The sequence below is a fragment of the Aquarana catesbeiana genome, linkage group LG12 (assembly GCF_042186555.1).
Source record: "Aquarana catesbeiana isolate 2022-GZ linkage group LG12, ASM4218655v1, whole genome shotgun sequence".
Taxonomy (NCBI): domain Eukaryota; kingdom Metazoa; phylum Chordata; class Amphibia; order Anura; family Ranidae; genus Aquarana; species Aquarana catesbeiana.
The window spans coordinates 204,807,106-204,822,372 of NC_133335.1; the positions used below are offsets into that span (position 1 = coordinate 204,807,106).

The 15,267-nt window shown below is 40.2% G+C and overlaps 1 protein-coding gene across 1 annotated transcript in view; it reads left to right on the forward strand.

The window, feature by feature from the left end:
* The first annotated feature begins 752 nt into the window (after positions 1-752).
* TGM2 (transglutaminase 2) overlaps positions 753-15,267 on the forward strand; it is a 118,166-nt gene continuing 103,651 nt past the window's right edge. The window contains exon 1 of the mRNA XM_073606538.1: positions 753-850. Coding sequence (XP_073462639.1) covers positions 841-850 — 10 coding nt within the window. The 5' untranslated portion in view covers positions 753-840. The remainder of the gene's footprint in view (positions 851-15,267) is intronic.

Consider the following 15,267-nt stretch of genomic DNA (forward strand, 5'->3'; position numbering starts at 1 on the left):
TTATAAATTCTGGCCTTTGAATGGCTGTAGAGAAGGGGCAGTCACTGCACTATATGGAAGGGTCAATACTTGTTGCCGATGCATCAAAATGCATGTTCTATGTTTTGATGTGCTACTGTACTTCCCAATGCACTAAAATGCAAAAAAAATTTTAAAAAAATAGTATTTTTTAAAAACACTGCAGCACAGAGATAGGAACAGATCATCATACTAGCTTTATTATAGGGAACCACGGCGCGTGCATTTTAGTTTTAGAGCACATGCATTAAAATGCAACACTGTTAATGGGCAAATATGTTCACTTTTTTTGGGCTGTTAGTTGTTGTTTAACACACATCCCTTTTCTTTCTATTCTGTTGCTAAATACACCTAACATCCCCACTATGACACAATCCACATTCTTTCAGTCACTTTGTTCTCCAGTAAAACTCTTGTGAGCTGTCAGTGTCAGGTCACCCAGAACCCCCTGCCATCTATTCTATGAGATCTGCCATCTATTCTATGAGATCTGCAATCTATTCTATGAGATCTGTCATCTATTCTATGAGATCTGTCATCTATGGAGAGTTATGTAAACAGAGATTAGTGTATGAAAATATTAGATATCCTGGGGCGTAATCCTTACAGACATTGAAAAAAATGCTGGGATTGTCTGCAGGCAATGAAGGAGTTAAGAATCTATCTCCCCCCCCCCTTGTAAAGTGTCACCCTGTCTGTGAGTAAAGTTCTCCCTACTGTCAGCCCCGCCCCCCAGAGGTGTGTCCTGAAGCTATAAAAAGTCTTTGCTAAAGTTAGGGTGTCATCTACTACTGGGAGTGAGGTCTGTGCAGGAGCTGGACCATGGCAGAAGGTATTGTGCCCATCACTGCGCCTATGTGTGCCCTACAGACACCTAACTCTGCTCTACTAACTATTACTAACTAAAACTTTTACTATGTTTGCTACACACATAACACATTCTCTATACATCATATTATATATGTCATATACTCAATGTTCTCAATACATAATATGCGCTACATACATAATAAATGCTATATGTGTAATAAGTTCTCTTTACATAATATATGCCATATACACAATGTTTTCTATGCATAATATAGTATACGATATACATAATAGCTGCTATATGTGTAATATGCTCTCTATACATAATATATATATGACATACATACATATGTTCTCTATATAAAATATGCTATATACACAATATGTTTTCTTTACATAGTAAATGCTACATACATAATATGTTCTTAATACATAATATGCGCTACATACAATAAATGCTATATGTGTAATAAGTTCTCTTTACATAATATATGCCATATACACAATGTTTTCTATTCATAATATACAGTATACAACATACATAATAGATACTATATCTGTTGTATGCTCTCTATACATAATATATATGACATACATACATGTTTTCTATACATAGTAAATGCTACATACTTAATACACTGTATGCTATACTCATAATATGTTCTCTATGCATGAAACATGTGCTGCATACATAATATATGCTATACAGTATGCCTAATATGTTCTCTATACGTATTGTAATATATACTATATACATCACATGTTCTGTACATGCAATACATGTTATATGCATAATATGTGTGTATATATATATATATATATATATATATATATATATATATATATATATAAAATGTTCTCTATACATAATCTATGCTATATACATGATATGTTTTCTATAATGAAGCTATACATAATTTAATCTATATACATATATGATTTCTATAGATAATTTATTCTATATACATAGTATATTCTCTATACATAACATACACTATATACAAAATATGTTCCATATACATAATCTATGTTATATACATAATATGTTCCATATACATGATCATTATATCATAATGTACATTATATGTTCTCTATAAGTAACCCTTGCTATACACTGTACATAATATATTCTCTATACATAATATATGATATATATTGTGTTCCATATACATGATCTGTGCTATATACACACACACACACACATGTTCTCTATACGTAGTGTACACTATATATACCTAATATGTTCTCTAATATATAAAACATATGCTATATCCATAACATGTCCCATATACCTCATCTGTGTTATATACATTATATCATACCTCCCAACTTTTTGAGATGGGAATGAGGGACACCTATTAGCAAATGTATGTAGGCATAGGACACACCCACTGTCACGCCCCCTTAAAGGAGAATTGTACAAACTAATTATTAGTTAAACCCACAAGTGCTTTATTTTTACCACTACTATTCCTTTATATTGGCTTTTGAAGTTTTCAAATGCAGCAATTTTAGTAATTGGATGAAAGGTTTAGCACCGGGAAAGACTTTTTGAAAGATGAATAGTGCATTTTATTTACAACTATATGGATCAGACCAAAATGAGGGACATATGAAGAGAAATGAGGGACAGAGGGACATTGCTCCAAATCAGGGACAGTCCCTCGGAATCAGGGACAGTTGGGAGGTATGCATCTATGTTCTCTATAATTAATCTTTGCTATATACTGTATATAATATATTCTCTATACATAATATACACTATATATATGTTCCATATACATGATCTGTGCTATATACACATGTACTCTATACATAATATGTTCCCTGTATATAATCTATGCTATATACATCACTAATAATAATAATAAGGCTGTGATCTGTCCTCCTGACTTTCTTTTCTTCTAGGTCTGATGTATAGATCTGTATAATAAAGTGTAACATTTGACTGCCTAATGCTTTCAGTACCGCGTCTAACTTTTCCCGAGCTGCGCGTCTTATTTTATAGAGTACAGTAAAAGTAGTGTGACCTTTCAAATGGAAACATTTTAGATTCTGGTTGCTATGCAGCACAATTATGTTTTGGGTTTTTCTGGCTTTTTTTGCCGCCGCACATGTCTTCTGATGGTAAGCATAGCGGAGGTCTGCAAATACATGAAAACGGTTTTGTGGGTGAAGTTTTGTCATTAGCAGACAGTGGAGGTTAGACTGGCGAGGGTGTGACTGTTGCCTTAAGGGGCCATTCACATTTAAGCGCTCTATTGGGGTGCGTTATCGCACAAGAGTTAACCTGTGTTATGGCACACGCCAATGTGCGTTGCGGTAGGGCAGCTTGTTCATTATGAATAGGCTGCCAGTGCACCACAAAACATGAAAAAAATGGCATGACCCTTTTTTAAATCGCAGCACAGGACAATGCACAGTATGAGTTGCGGCGCACTGCGGTGCGTTGTGCTCTGATGTATAATGTGTTGGGGTTCCGTTTGCAATGAATGGTACTGCAATGCACTGCACATTATAGCATTATAGTGTGCATTGCCACAAGGCATATGAATGGGCTTGTAAAGTTTTTTGCTTTAAATACCTAAAGTTTTTGTGTATTAAGCTTTATCAGTAGGAGGTTGGACTGGTGAGGAGGTAATAGTTGCCTTAAGGACACACTTAAGCATTTTGTTGAGGCCCCTAATTAACACACATTATGGCACGTGTTAACATGTATTCTTTAAGGCTGCCAATGCCACGGACAAGAAAATGTCCATAATCCATCCTTCAAAACGCTGCCCGCTGTATGCAGTGTGGTGCACTGTAGCTCAATAAGTGTTGTGCCTACACTGTACAATGCATTGGGGTGACATTTACAATAAAAGGCACCACAATGCACCCACACATAAAGCAGATCAGTTGCCATGCCTTGTAGCAATGCTCATTAAAACATATGCAACGCACAAGTGTGAATGAGCCCTAAAAGTTCTTTGCTCTATAAGGTGTCCCTCCTTTCCTATCATAGAACGTTGGAAGGTACAACTATAGCACAATACACTATTACGCCTTAGCACTGCTTGTCTATACACTAGAGAATTTAGGAAATTTCATGGACAGCAATTTACCGGTAATTGGAAAATTCTGGATAAATCAGCTATTTTCAACCAGGGTTCCTGTTCCTCCACATGTTACTAGGGGTTCCTTGACCTGTGGCTGGTTGACCTCACGTTTGATGGTGCCTGCATAGTTTCAGGGCTAATGCCACTTGGAAGAACCAGCTGTATGAATCCAGTAATCTTTTTAGCTATCTGGAAGGATGGCGTTCTTCCCAGTGACGACCAATATAAAGGTAGCATTCTTCCCACTGACCCCAAATGTAAGAGTGGCATTTTTCCCACTGATCACCAGTGCAAGAATGGCATTTTTCCCTCTGGCCACCAATGTAAGAGTGGCATTCTTCCCAAATGACCACCAATATGAGGTTGGCATTCTTCCCAATGGCCACAAATGTAAGGGTGGCATTCTTCCCAATGACCACTAATGTTGGGGGTGGCATTCTTCCCACTAATCATCAATGTAAGGGTGGCATTCTTCCCACTGACCATCAATGTAAGTGTGGCATTCTTCCCACCGACCATCAATGTAAGGGTGGAATTCTTCCCACTGACCACAAGTATAAGGGTGGCATTCTTCCCACTAACCACTAATGTAAGAGTGGCATTATTCCTACTGGCCACCAAAGTAAGGGTGGCATTCTTCAAATGACCACCTATGTAAATTCTCTAGTGGCGTTCTTCCCACTGATCACCAATGTAGGGGTGGCATTCTTCCCACTCACCACCAATATAGGGGTGACATTCTTCCCACTCACCACCAATATAAGGGTGCCATTCTTCCCACTGACCATCAATGAAAGGGTGCCATTCTTCCCATTGAGGACCAATATAAGGGTGAGCAATGATGAATTGTTTTCAGCAAGGGTTCCTGGAGGCCTGAAAATTATTTCGAGGTTTTCTTGGGGGTAAAAAGGTTGGGAAATGCTGTCTTAAACGATTGTCAGCACAGCTACGAGCTGTGGCCGATCACAAAGCATTCACAAAGATAATATCACAAAGAGATTTCTAGCATAGTAAAAACTATAATTAGCGGCCCCATGTCCCATTCTCCCATATCCTGTACTGTCCATGAACAGTTCAAGAATTGTTCGATTCCTTAGAATTGCCTGTGATTATCCTGTGACTTTATGACCTTGGAGTTCCCATACATGAGATGGAATTTAAAAGATCTGAGCACTACAGATCATTCAGTTGAGCAATTGTGGAATAAACATTAATGCTGGTTGGTCATGTAGACATGGCAATGCATTGAACAGACACAGAGGATGTTAGATGAATAATCAGGAAAAATCCAATTTGGACAATCTTTTTTCTTTCTAGGGATCAGTTAGCCATGGTGTGTGTGCAGTAGTTCACATACTTTCAGTAAACACATGAACTTTTCCTGATATTACCCTAATAACTGCATGCTGCAGCACCCGAAATACTGAAGCACCCTGTAAAATGTAAGCCTCCCCTTATATGAACCCCAAACCCAACGTCATTCCCCCTTTATAATTTTTTTTCCCCCTTTTTACCTGTCTGCTGGGTTGCCCATAAAAAAAACATTCATACACACCCAGTGAACCCAACGTTGTCTGGTGTAAGCCACCAATCCATCTAGACACTCTAGGTCGCGTGCCGTCATCTTCTCATATGACGTCATCAGGAGGCTGTCTGTCTCTTCTTAGCCCTTTGAGTTGGCCCCTGGTGATGCGTCAAAGGGCATCTGCAGTGTGGTGGAGACTGACCCAAAGCCTCCTGAGAAATGTGATGTAGGTATCTCAGGAAGGTTCGGGCTGGGGAGGGGTGATGTCATCCTCACCTAGGTGAGAAAGCAGGAAGTGTGGGTCCCTCAGAAAAGCCACTTAACTCCCACCCCCTGCAAAAAAAAAGTTCATATTTCATAGTTCGTATTATTGCTGGAGTGGGTGGTTGCTTTTAGGGATCTATTGTTTTTGGGGGGGTCTATTGTTGCTGGGGAGGGTCTATTGTCGTGAGAGATGAGTAGGAGGCAGAGACAAGAGGTGGTGCTCAGAGGTGGGTAGGCAACAAAGACAAGGGGTGGCTTGGGGGGAGTGAACCTGCACCTATTCTCTGAGAAAAAAGCCCTGTGTATAGTACCTTCATTCTCCACCTGGTGGCTTTTTACCCCATCAAATGTGCTCCTCGGTACCAATAATCCACACACCTCAAAAAGAGAACCCATTCTTGTGGACTTCTATGGACCATAGATATCTCTGAATAATATAAATGTCCAACTAATCATAAAAAGTGTAACTGGAGCGTATTCACTATAGAAGGTCTGTTTATTTATATTATACAACTTTTGATTGGTGAATTTGACATTTATAGTATTCTTATATATCCATGGTCTGTAGAAGTCCACAAGACAGGGTTCTCTCTGTTTATGTACCTCGTCCTGTACCTGGAGCAGCAGTGCCAAACATTTGTATTTGAAGAAGTGGGTTAGAGGCACTGGAACCTGCTGAACCTGAAGGCTTTACAACATCTCCTTGGGTTGTAATGAGGATGAAAAAGTCTAAAATAGAAGTGCCATACCTTAAAACGCTTCAGGTCCGGAAGATTTTACCCCCTTCCTGACCAGAGCACTTTTTGCAATTCGGCACTGCGTCGCTTTAAATGACAATTGCGTGGCTGTGCGACGTTACACCAAAACAAAATTGACGTCCTTTTTTTCCCCACAAATAGGAGCTTTCTTTTGGTGGTATTTGATCACCTCTGCGTTTTTTATTTTTTGCGCTATAAACATAAAAAAGAGCGTCAATTTTGAAAAAAAAAACATCAATATTTTTTGCTATAATAAATATCCCCCAAAAATATGTAAAAAAACTATTATTTTCCTTAGTTTAGGCTGATATGTATTCTTCTACATATTTTTGGTTAAAAAAATCACAATAAGTGTATAATGATTGCTTTGCGCAAAAGTTATAGTGTCTACAAAATATGGGATATTTTTATGGCATTTTTATTATTCATTTTTTTATTAGTAATGGCGGTGATCTGCGATTTTTATCGTGTCTGCGACATTATGGCGGACACATCGGACACTTTTGACACTATTTTGGGACCATTGTCATTTATACAGCGATCAGTGCTACAAAAATGCACTGATTACTGTGTAAATGACGCTGGCAGGGAAGGGATTAAACACTTGGGGGCGATCAAGAGGTTAAGTGTGTCCTAGGGAGTGATTCTAACTGTGGGGGGGATGGGCTACCACTGACATGACAGCGATCACTGCACCTGATAACAAGAAGCAGTAGATCTCTGTCATGTCACAAGGCAGAACAGGGAAATGCCTTGTTTACATAGGCATCTCCCCGTTCTGCGGCTCCGTGATACGATCGCAGGACACCGGCAGACATCGAGTCCACGGGACCTGCGGGCAAGGTCACGCTGTACACGGTGGGCGCGCGCGTGCCTGCTAGCCCCGCCAATTAAAGCGGACTTACAGGTACGCCCATTTGCCCACCGCTGCCATTGTGCCGACGTATATCGGCGTGCAGCGGTCGGCAAGTGGTTAATATTTGAGTCCAGATAGAAGTTGCTGCTAACAAATGCTTTGGTAATTCAGCCACCATCATAACACCCAATAATTATATTTAATATTTATTGATCTCAGAGCCTGCATACATTTTTTTTAAATTTACTCAAGCCCCGATGAAGGAGGCAGAACTAAGATCCTGAAACGCGTTGGAATCCTTTTAAATATCCATCTTTATATTAAGCTTACTGTGTATCTGGACTCCAATGTTAGTGTGGCACTTCTAATTCAGTGTAAGAGCTGTCAGCACTGAAAATTTTAATCACCTCTCATGTCAACAAACTTGGGCTGAATTCAACAGCAGTAGTCTGACTGTAAGTCCCCTAACTAAACCCAATAAATGTATTATTTTGCAGCCTACCATAATTTAGATATGGTGGCTTCCTCCATGGATACAATGGAGCAGTAAGGGTAGCCGCTCAGGGACAGGAAGTGTGTTACTTACAGGATCACTAGGTGAAAATAAAGGGGGAAAAAGCCTGAAAAAATAAAACTAATGCAGCCACTCCATCTAAAGAATGGTAAGCTGCAATTTGGTATTTTTTTTGTTTTTTGGGTTAAGATATGCTTTAAAGAAAATCTGTACTGAGAGAAATAGATCTCATTCACATGTGCATTTAGGGATAGACTTAGGCTCCATTCACACTAGCGCGTTTTTTGATGCATTTTGCATTTTGCAGAAATGCACGGGAATTTTTTAACATGGGTTCCTATGGAACATGTTCACATCAATGCCTTTTTGTTTCTCTGCATTTTTGGAAAGGGTCAGGGACTTTTTTTCATGCAAAATGCAGCGTTTTGCATGTAATAGAATTCAATGGACAAGCATCAAAAACGCAAGTGCACTGTTTTTGCAGCGTTTTTGCAGCGTTTTTGGTGCGTTTTTGATGCGTTTTTGCCGTTTTTTTTTTACATTTTTTTAAGACTGTAAAAAAAAACTGTAAAAAAAAAAAAAAAAAACGCAAAACGCAAATCGCGGCAAAAACGCGGCAAAAACGCTGCTCAAAAACGTGGCAAGCATGAAAAAAAACCTCCAAAAACGCTCAAAAGCAACATGCATAGGTGTGAATGGAGCCTAAGATTTCTAGTGGGAGAATGCAGACACGCAGCAATTACCTGCAAACGATCGGCCCTGGACACAAAGGGGGAGATTTATTAAACATGGAGCGCAAAAATCTAGTGCAGCTCTGCATAGAAACCAATCAGCTTCCAGGTTTTATTGTCAAAGCTTAATTGAACAAGCTGAAGTTAGAAGCTGATTGGCTACATGCACAGCTGCACCAGATTCTGAATGCTCCAGTTTTAGTAAATCTCCCCCAAGCTGTTCAGGCATCCAGGGCCAATCATCTACATGTGTCTGACTACATGTGAACGGCTGTGGGCGCTGTCAGCATCCTATTAAGCTGGCCATAGACAGTTCAGCAGGGACCAGCCGAGATTCAAACCATGTATGGGCAGGCTGATTGTACCCAAGTTGATCGATTAGAACCAGCCTGTCGGATTTTTCATGCGATTATTGCCAACAGCTATAGCCGCTGGCAATAATTACTGTGTTCTCCTCCCGCCCCCTGTCAGAACACAATAGCTCAGTGGGAGGGAGAGTGCAAAATGTGGTGCAGCTCTGCATAGAAACCAATCAGCTTTGTTAAAGCTTAATTTAACAAGCTGATTGGCTACCACGCAGATCTGCACCAGATTTTCCTCTCCAGTCTTGGTAACACAATGGCTAAGTGGTTAGCACTTCTGCCTAGCAGCACTAGGGTTGTTGGTTTGAATCCCAACCACATCGCTACCTGCTTGGAGTTTGCATGTCCTCCCTGTCACTGCATTGGTTTCCTCCCACACTCCAAAGACATGCTGGTAGGTTAATTTGCTCCTAGTATGTGTATGAATGTGAGTTAGAGACCTTAGATTGTAAGCTCCTTGAGGGCAGAGACCGATGTGAATGTATATGTAAATTGATGGGCGCTATATAAGTACCTGTAATAAAGAAAAGAAAAAGTAAGGCTGGCGATATGTGTTCAATTTTCTTCTGCCAGTTTACCAAAAAACATATAATATAAAGGTCAAAACTAAACAACTTTCAATTGTATCCAATTAGGCAGGCCCCTGCACTACATAGTTTAAGGTAAATCTAAGAGCCCTGTCACACTGAGCCGCCCCGGGTGTCGGCGGTAAAACGCCGCTATTTTTGGGGACGCTTTACCGTCGTTTTTACGGCGCTATTCGGCCGCTAGCGGGGCACTTTTAACCCCCCGCTAGCGGCCGAAAAAGGGTTATAACCGCCCGCAAAGCGCTTGCTACAGCGGCGCTTTGCCGACGGTTCGGCGGCGCTGCCCATTGATTTCAATGGGCAGGGGCGCTTTATGAGCGGTGAGTTCACCACTCCTAATGCGCTCCATAGAAGCTGCTGGCAGGACTTTTTCTGACACCCTGCCAGCGCACCGCTCCAGTGTAAAAGCCCTCGGGCTTTCACACTGGAGTGAATGGAGCTGCTGTTTCAGGGTGCTTTGCAGGCGCTATTTTTAACGCTATAGCGCCTGCAAAGCGCCTCAGTGTAAAAGGGGTCTAAAGGAAAATTGTACAAGAAAATTGAACATGTATGGCAGTGGCGGCCCAACCATTAGGGGCGCCCGGGCACCGCCCCCTCTCTCCGGACCACCAATCTATCCACGGCTGCCGTGGCCACCCCCTATTCATGCGTCTGGCCCATTTCAGGCACCGGGCGCATGAATTACAGCAGTCTTTTTTTTTTTTTTTTTTTTAAGCACCTGATAAGAGCCAGAGGCTCTAATAGGATTCAAAATATGGTGGGCTTGGGTTGCAGAGCGTGCGACCGGAGTCCACCCAGGTGCGTTACAACAGCGAATGAATATTCACTGTTGAAACACTGATCCTCAATCTGGCCAATCAGAAGCGGATGCGAGACCTGTTTTCCCATCGGCCGAAAAGAGAAGACTCCCGATTCGCCGCCAAAAAAGAGGGAGGAAACGGAAGCTGCCGCTGGCGTGATGACCCGTTGAGAGCAGGAGAAAGGGAGACTGCCGCCGCCGAGCAGGGGAAGCCGCCGGTGATGGGGTAAGTGCTACTGACTTGGGGGGGGGGGGTCATACGGTTTGCCCCCCAAAAAAATTTCCACCGACCGCCACTGATGTATGGCCAGCCTAAATCTCCCCTTTGTGTCACTGACCTGGAACAGGCATGCAGATTAGAAAGTCTGAATCGAATCTACATTTATTCAGAATGGGTGATCAATGGCAGCCTCCATATCCTCGCAGTACAATGGTCCCTTTAAAAATGCAGAGAAGAATTAGAATGTTATTTTGGTATGCTGTGATGTCATAATAGTCTTTATGCAGATATATTTTTCCTGATTTGTGCAGTCGTGTTTGCCTTTATTATACTCTGCAACTGAAAATATTATGTTTTTAAATATATTTTAGTTATTTATGAAGTGCCAGTGCGACTCGCTGTGTTTCAGGAGGCTTTAATACAGCGAGTACCGGGGATCTGGGAAGGAAACATGTTATTGCAGTAACTCGTCTGCATAGTGTCCCCCTTGGGGGGAACATGAGTAATAATTTCAATAAAGGTTCTTTGAAGCTCTTTAGAAAATAAACACTAGCAGATCTTTCCATTAAAATTCCATACACAGTGAATTCAGCCACAGCTTTGCCAGGGATGTACTCTTAGACCTATGTGAGAACAGAGATCACCGACAGGAAGGAATGTCAAAATTGTCACACCAGATAAGACTTGGGACAAGAAAGGACAGAGAACATTTGGTGATGGGCATAGGTCAAGCTTGCCAGGGGACGGGTCACAGTTGGAATGTTGTAGAAGTCACAAGAAGCCTTTTCATGGCCAACAAAGGTCAATTTAAAGAGCTGTTGCTGTAGAACTCAGAGGACTTAATTAACATTGCACATATCTAAAATTAAAGCCTACGCAGACGAAACACGTGTGTCCATGGGGGGCAGAGGTCTCTGTGCTGGGACTGTGGTCACTGTAGGCTCCCAACACAATGAGCTGTTATGCCGCGTACACACGGTCGGACTTTTCGTCTACAAAAGTCCGACAGCCTGTCCGACATACTTCCGACGTACCTTCGGCGGACTTGCGGCAGACTTTCTTACGAACGGACTTGCACACACACGACCACACAAAAGTACGACAGCCTAGTACGCGGTGACGTACACCAAGTCCGACGAGACTATAAAACGGAAGTTCAATAGCCCGTACGACACCCTTTGGGCTCCTTCTGCTAATCTCGTGTTTATCTCGTGTTAGTAGAAGTTTGGTGAGAGACGATTCGCGCTTGTGAGACTCGTATTTTTCAGTTCGTTTTAACTGTTGTTCAGTCTGTGCTTGTGAGGTTTGTATCTGCTTTTCAGTGCGTTTGGTCAGTTGGCATTGAGAAATCTTTGTTTTATTGGCCGCTCGTTCCTGATTTTCAGGTCGTTCTTCACAGGCCTTGCTGTTCTTCAGTGCGTTCTGTTTAGTGCGTTCTGACCAGCCGACCGTTTTGAAGCCATGTTACCTGTACGTACTCGTCGTAGAGCTCGTGCATTGTATGTGCTTGGTGCTGTAGTTTATTCTTCAGCCCAAGACCAGTCCATGAACAGGGCGAGGAGGAGTTCATGGACCAAGAATTGGTTGCTTCAGCGTGACCAGTTCTGTCACATGCCTTTGCTCCGTGAGATCCGTGAGAATAATCCTGAGGATTTCAGGAACTTTCTCCGGATGACGGACCCCGTTTTTGACCGTTTGTTGGCTTTGCTGACCCCCTATATCAGCAGGCAGGATACCTGCATGAGGCAAGCCATCACTCCGGAGCAGAGGCTGGTCGCTACCTTGCGGTATTTGGCCACAGGGAGAAGCCTGCAGGACCTTAAGTTCTCGACAGGCATCTCCCCCAGGCTCTGGGGATCATTATCCCAGAGACCTGTTCTGCCATCATACAGGTCCTGCAGAAGGACTATATTAAGGTAAGATATTTTTCTTTTATTAGCATCACATGTTCTTTTATGTAATCTTTGATAATGTAATGTATTTCTTGCTTCAAACACTACTTACCATCATTGCAATATAGTGTGAATGTCCCCTTTTTATCCTCACACATGCTGGAATTTTTTCCTGTTATTTTTTGTCATGCATGTATATTTTCCTTCAATAACCTACCTTCCCAGCATGAAGTGATGGGAACATATCCACCTAGTCTACTCATTTGGAATGTATTTTGTTTGAGTGTATTTAGTGTGCTGCTAATGAGCAATTATCTAGATTTCACAACCCCCCCACCTAAACTCACTCCAAATAGTGTGCTGCTAATGAGCAATTATCTAGATTTCACAACCCCCCCACCCCCACCCTCGTTAAAATTTGCTGGAATGTTCTGTGGTGTTGATTTGTCTAAAGCAAATATATGTTGCACTTTGCAAAATGCATGTGCACTCTACAAGTGCATTTGTTCCAGTGCTTTAGTAAATGAGCAGAAGCTCTGCTGATTTCCATCATCAAATCATATGCAAGCCTCAAAGTGTTTTCATTAATTGCCCTTGCATGTGATTGTGTACTCCTTGCAACATGAATGCCTTTTTACATTACCTCATTTACTGTAACTGGTTAGCAACTGCACCTGCAGAGTGCGACAACTGCAGTTTTGTAGCCTTTTTAGTCCCTAAATTCCTGCGTGTCCTAAAAGTAATTTTTTTTAGGGATTTCACAACCCCCTAAAATGTAATCAATGTTCCATCAGAGGGGGTGAGCAATCTGATAAGTGTGCCTTTCCATATTAGTTATTCCAGAACAATTAAATTATTGAATGTTATACTGATGCTGGGGAATAATGTTTTTAATTGTCTAATTTTCTTGCAATGTTAGCTTCAAAATTAATTGATTTTGGTTTTCTTGTTTGATTTCCCAGTTTCCTTCAACGCCACAGGAATGGCAGACTGTGGCATCCCATTTTGCCAGCCGTTGGGACTTTCCCAATTGTGGAGGGGCTATAGATGGGAAACATGTCCACATTGTGCCACCACCCCATTCGGGGTCATATTATTTTAATTATAAGGGGTTCCACAGTATTGTTTTAATGGCGGTGGTGTCGGCACACTATGATTTTTTATATGTGGACGTGGGGAAGAATGGCCGGATGTCGGATGGAGGAGTATTTGCCCAGACGGAGTTCTGCCAGCGTCTCCAGAGTGGTGGCCTGGGATTGCCACCTGATGAGGATAACGTGGAAGGACTCCCCTTTGTCTTCATTGCCGATGAAGCCTTTGCTCTCAGCAAGCACCTCATGAGGCCATTCCCCCAAAGAACCCTCACCCCGGAGAGGAGGGTTTTTAATTACCGGCTGGCCAGAGCTAGAAGAGTGGTTGAGAATGCGTTTGGAATTCTGGCCAGCCGGTTCCGCCTGTTTCAAACAGCCATTAATTTGGCGGAATACAAACTTAATTTTATCATTTTATCGTGCTGCATTCTGCACAACTTTTTAAATAAGCATTCTCCAAATTATATAGGCACAGTTGGGCCTGAGGCCGGACAAATAGAAGCCAACCTTACAGGCCTGGATACTGTCCGTACTGGCTTGGCCCCCAAAGTGCCCGTCAAGTTAGACAGCAATATGTTAATTATTTTATGGGTAGGGGGGCCATTGCAATGGGCCAGGATATATAATTTTTGACAATAAAAAAATTATTGATGAAATCTTGCATTATATTTATTGCTTGCCTTTCTTTTGAGCTGTCTCCTAGGTTATGGTCGAGCAGTTGTAGTGCCAACTGTATTGTAATTTTAAATGTCTAAATAAGCTCCATTGCCACTGTAAACAACTTTTTTACAATTATAACTAAAATGATACTGAGCCTTGAAATAACAAACCACACATTTATTTAATTCCTATAAGGAGATGTTTTTATTAATGGTTGTTATGCATTCAGTTCTGCATTTAGTATAAAATGTTCATAGACAAAAATAGAATGATATCTTAATAATGTAGCAAAATATAATTATATCTAAATATTTATACCTAATCCACAAAAAAATATTTTTGGCTTTTTGATTTTCACAAACAGGCTTATTTTTTTGTTTTGGGAAAATCAAGTTTTGTTTTGTTTTTTTTTTTTTAAAGCAATTTTTTTGTTTATGTTTTTTTTTTTTATCAAGTTATTTGTGTTTTTATTATTTTTTTTAATTTTTTTTGTTTTTTTAAAATCAAGTTTTTTATTTTTTTTTGTTTTTTTAAAATCAAGTTTTTTATTTTTTTTTGGTTTTTTAAAATCAAGTTTTTTAATTTTTTTTGGTTTTTTAAAATCAAGTTTTTTAATTTTTTTGGTTTTTTTAAAATCAAGTTTTTTATTTTTTTTGGTTTTTTAAAATCAAGTTTTTTAATTTTTTTTGATTTTTTAAAATCAAGTTTTTTAATTTTTTTGGTTTTTTTAAAATCAAGTTTTTTAATTTTTTTTGGTTTTTTAAAATCAAGTTTTTTAATTTTTTTGGTTTTTTTAAAATCAAGTTTTTAATTTTTTTTGTTTTTTTAAAATCAAGTTTTTTAATTTTTTTGGTTTTTTTAAAATCAAGTTTTTTAATTTTTTTTGGTTTTTTAAAATCAAGTTTTTTAATTTTTTTTGGTTTTTTAAAATCAATTTTTTTTTTTTGTTTTTTTGTGTTTTTTTGAAAATCAAGTTTTATTTTTTTGTGGATTTTTGAGGTATTTACGAGAAACAGCCCTCCTTTTTTACATTAGGTTAAACAGCCATTTATGTTCTGCCAAAAAAAAAAAAGAGAAGG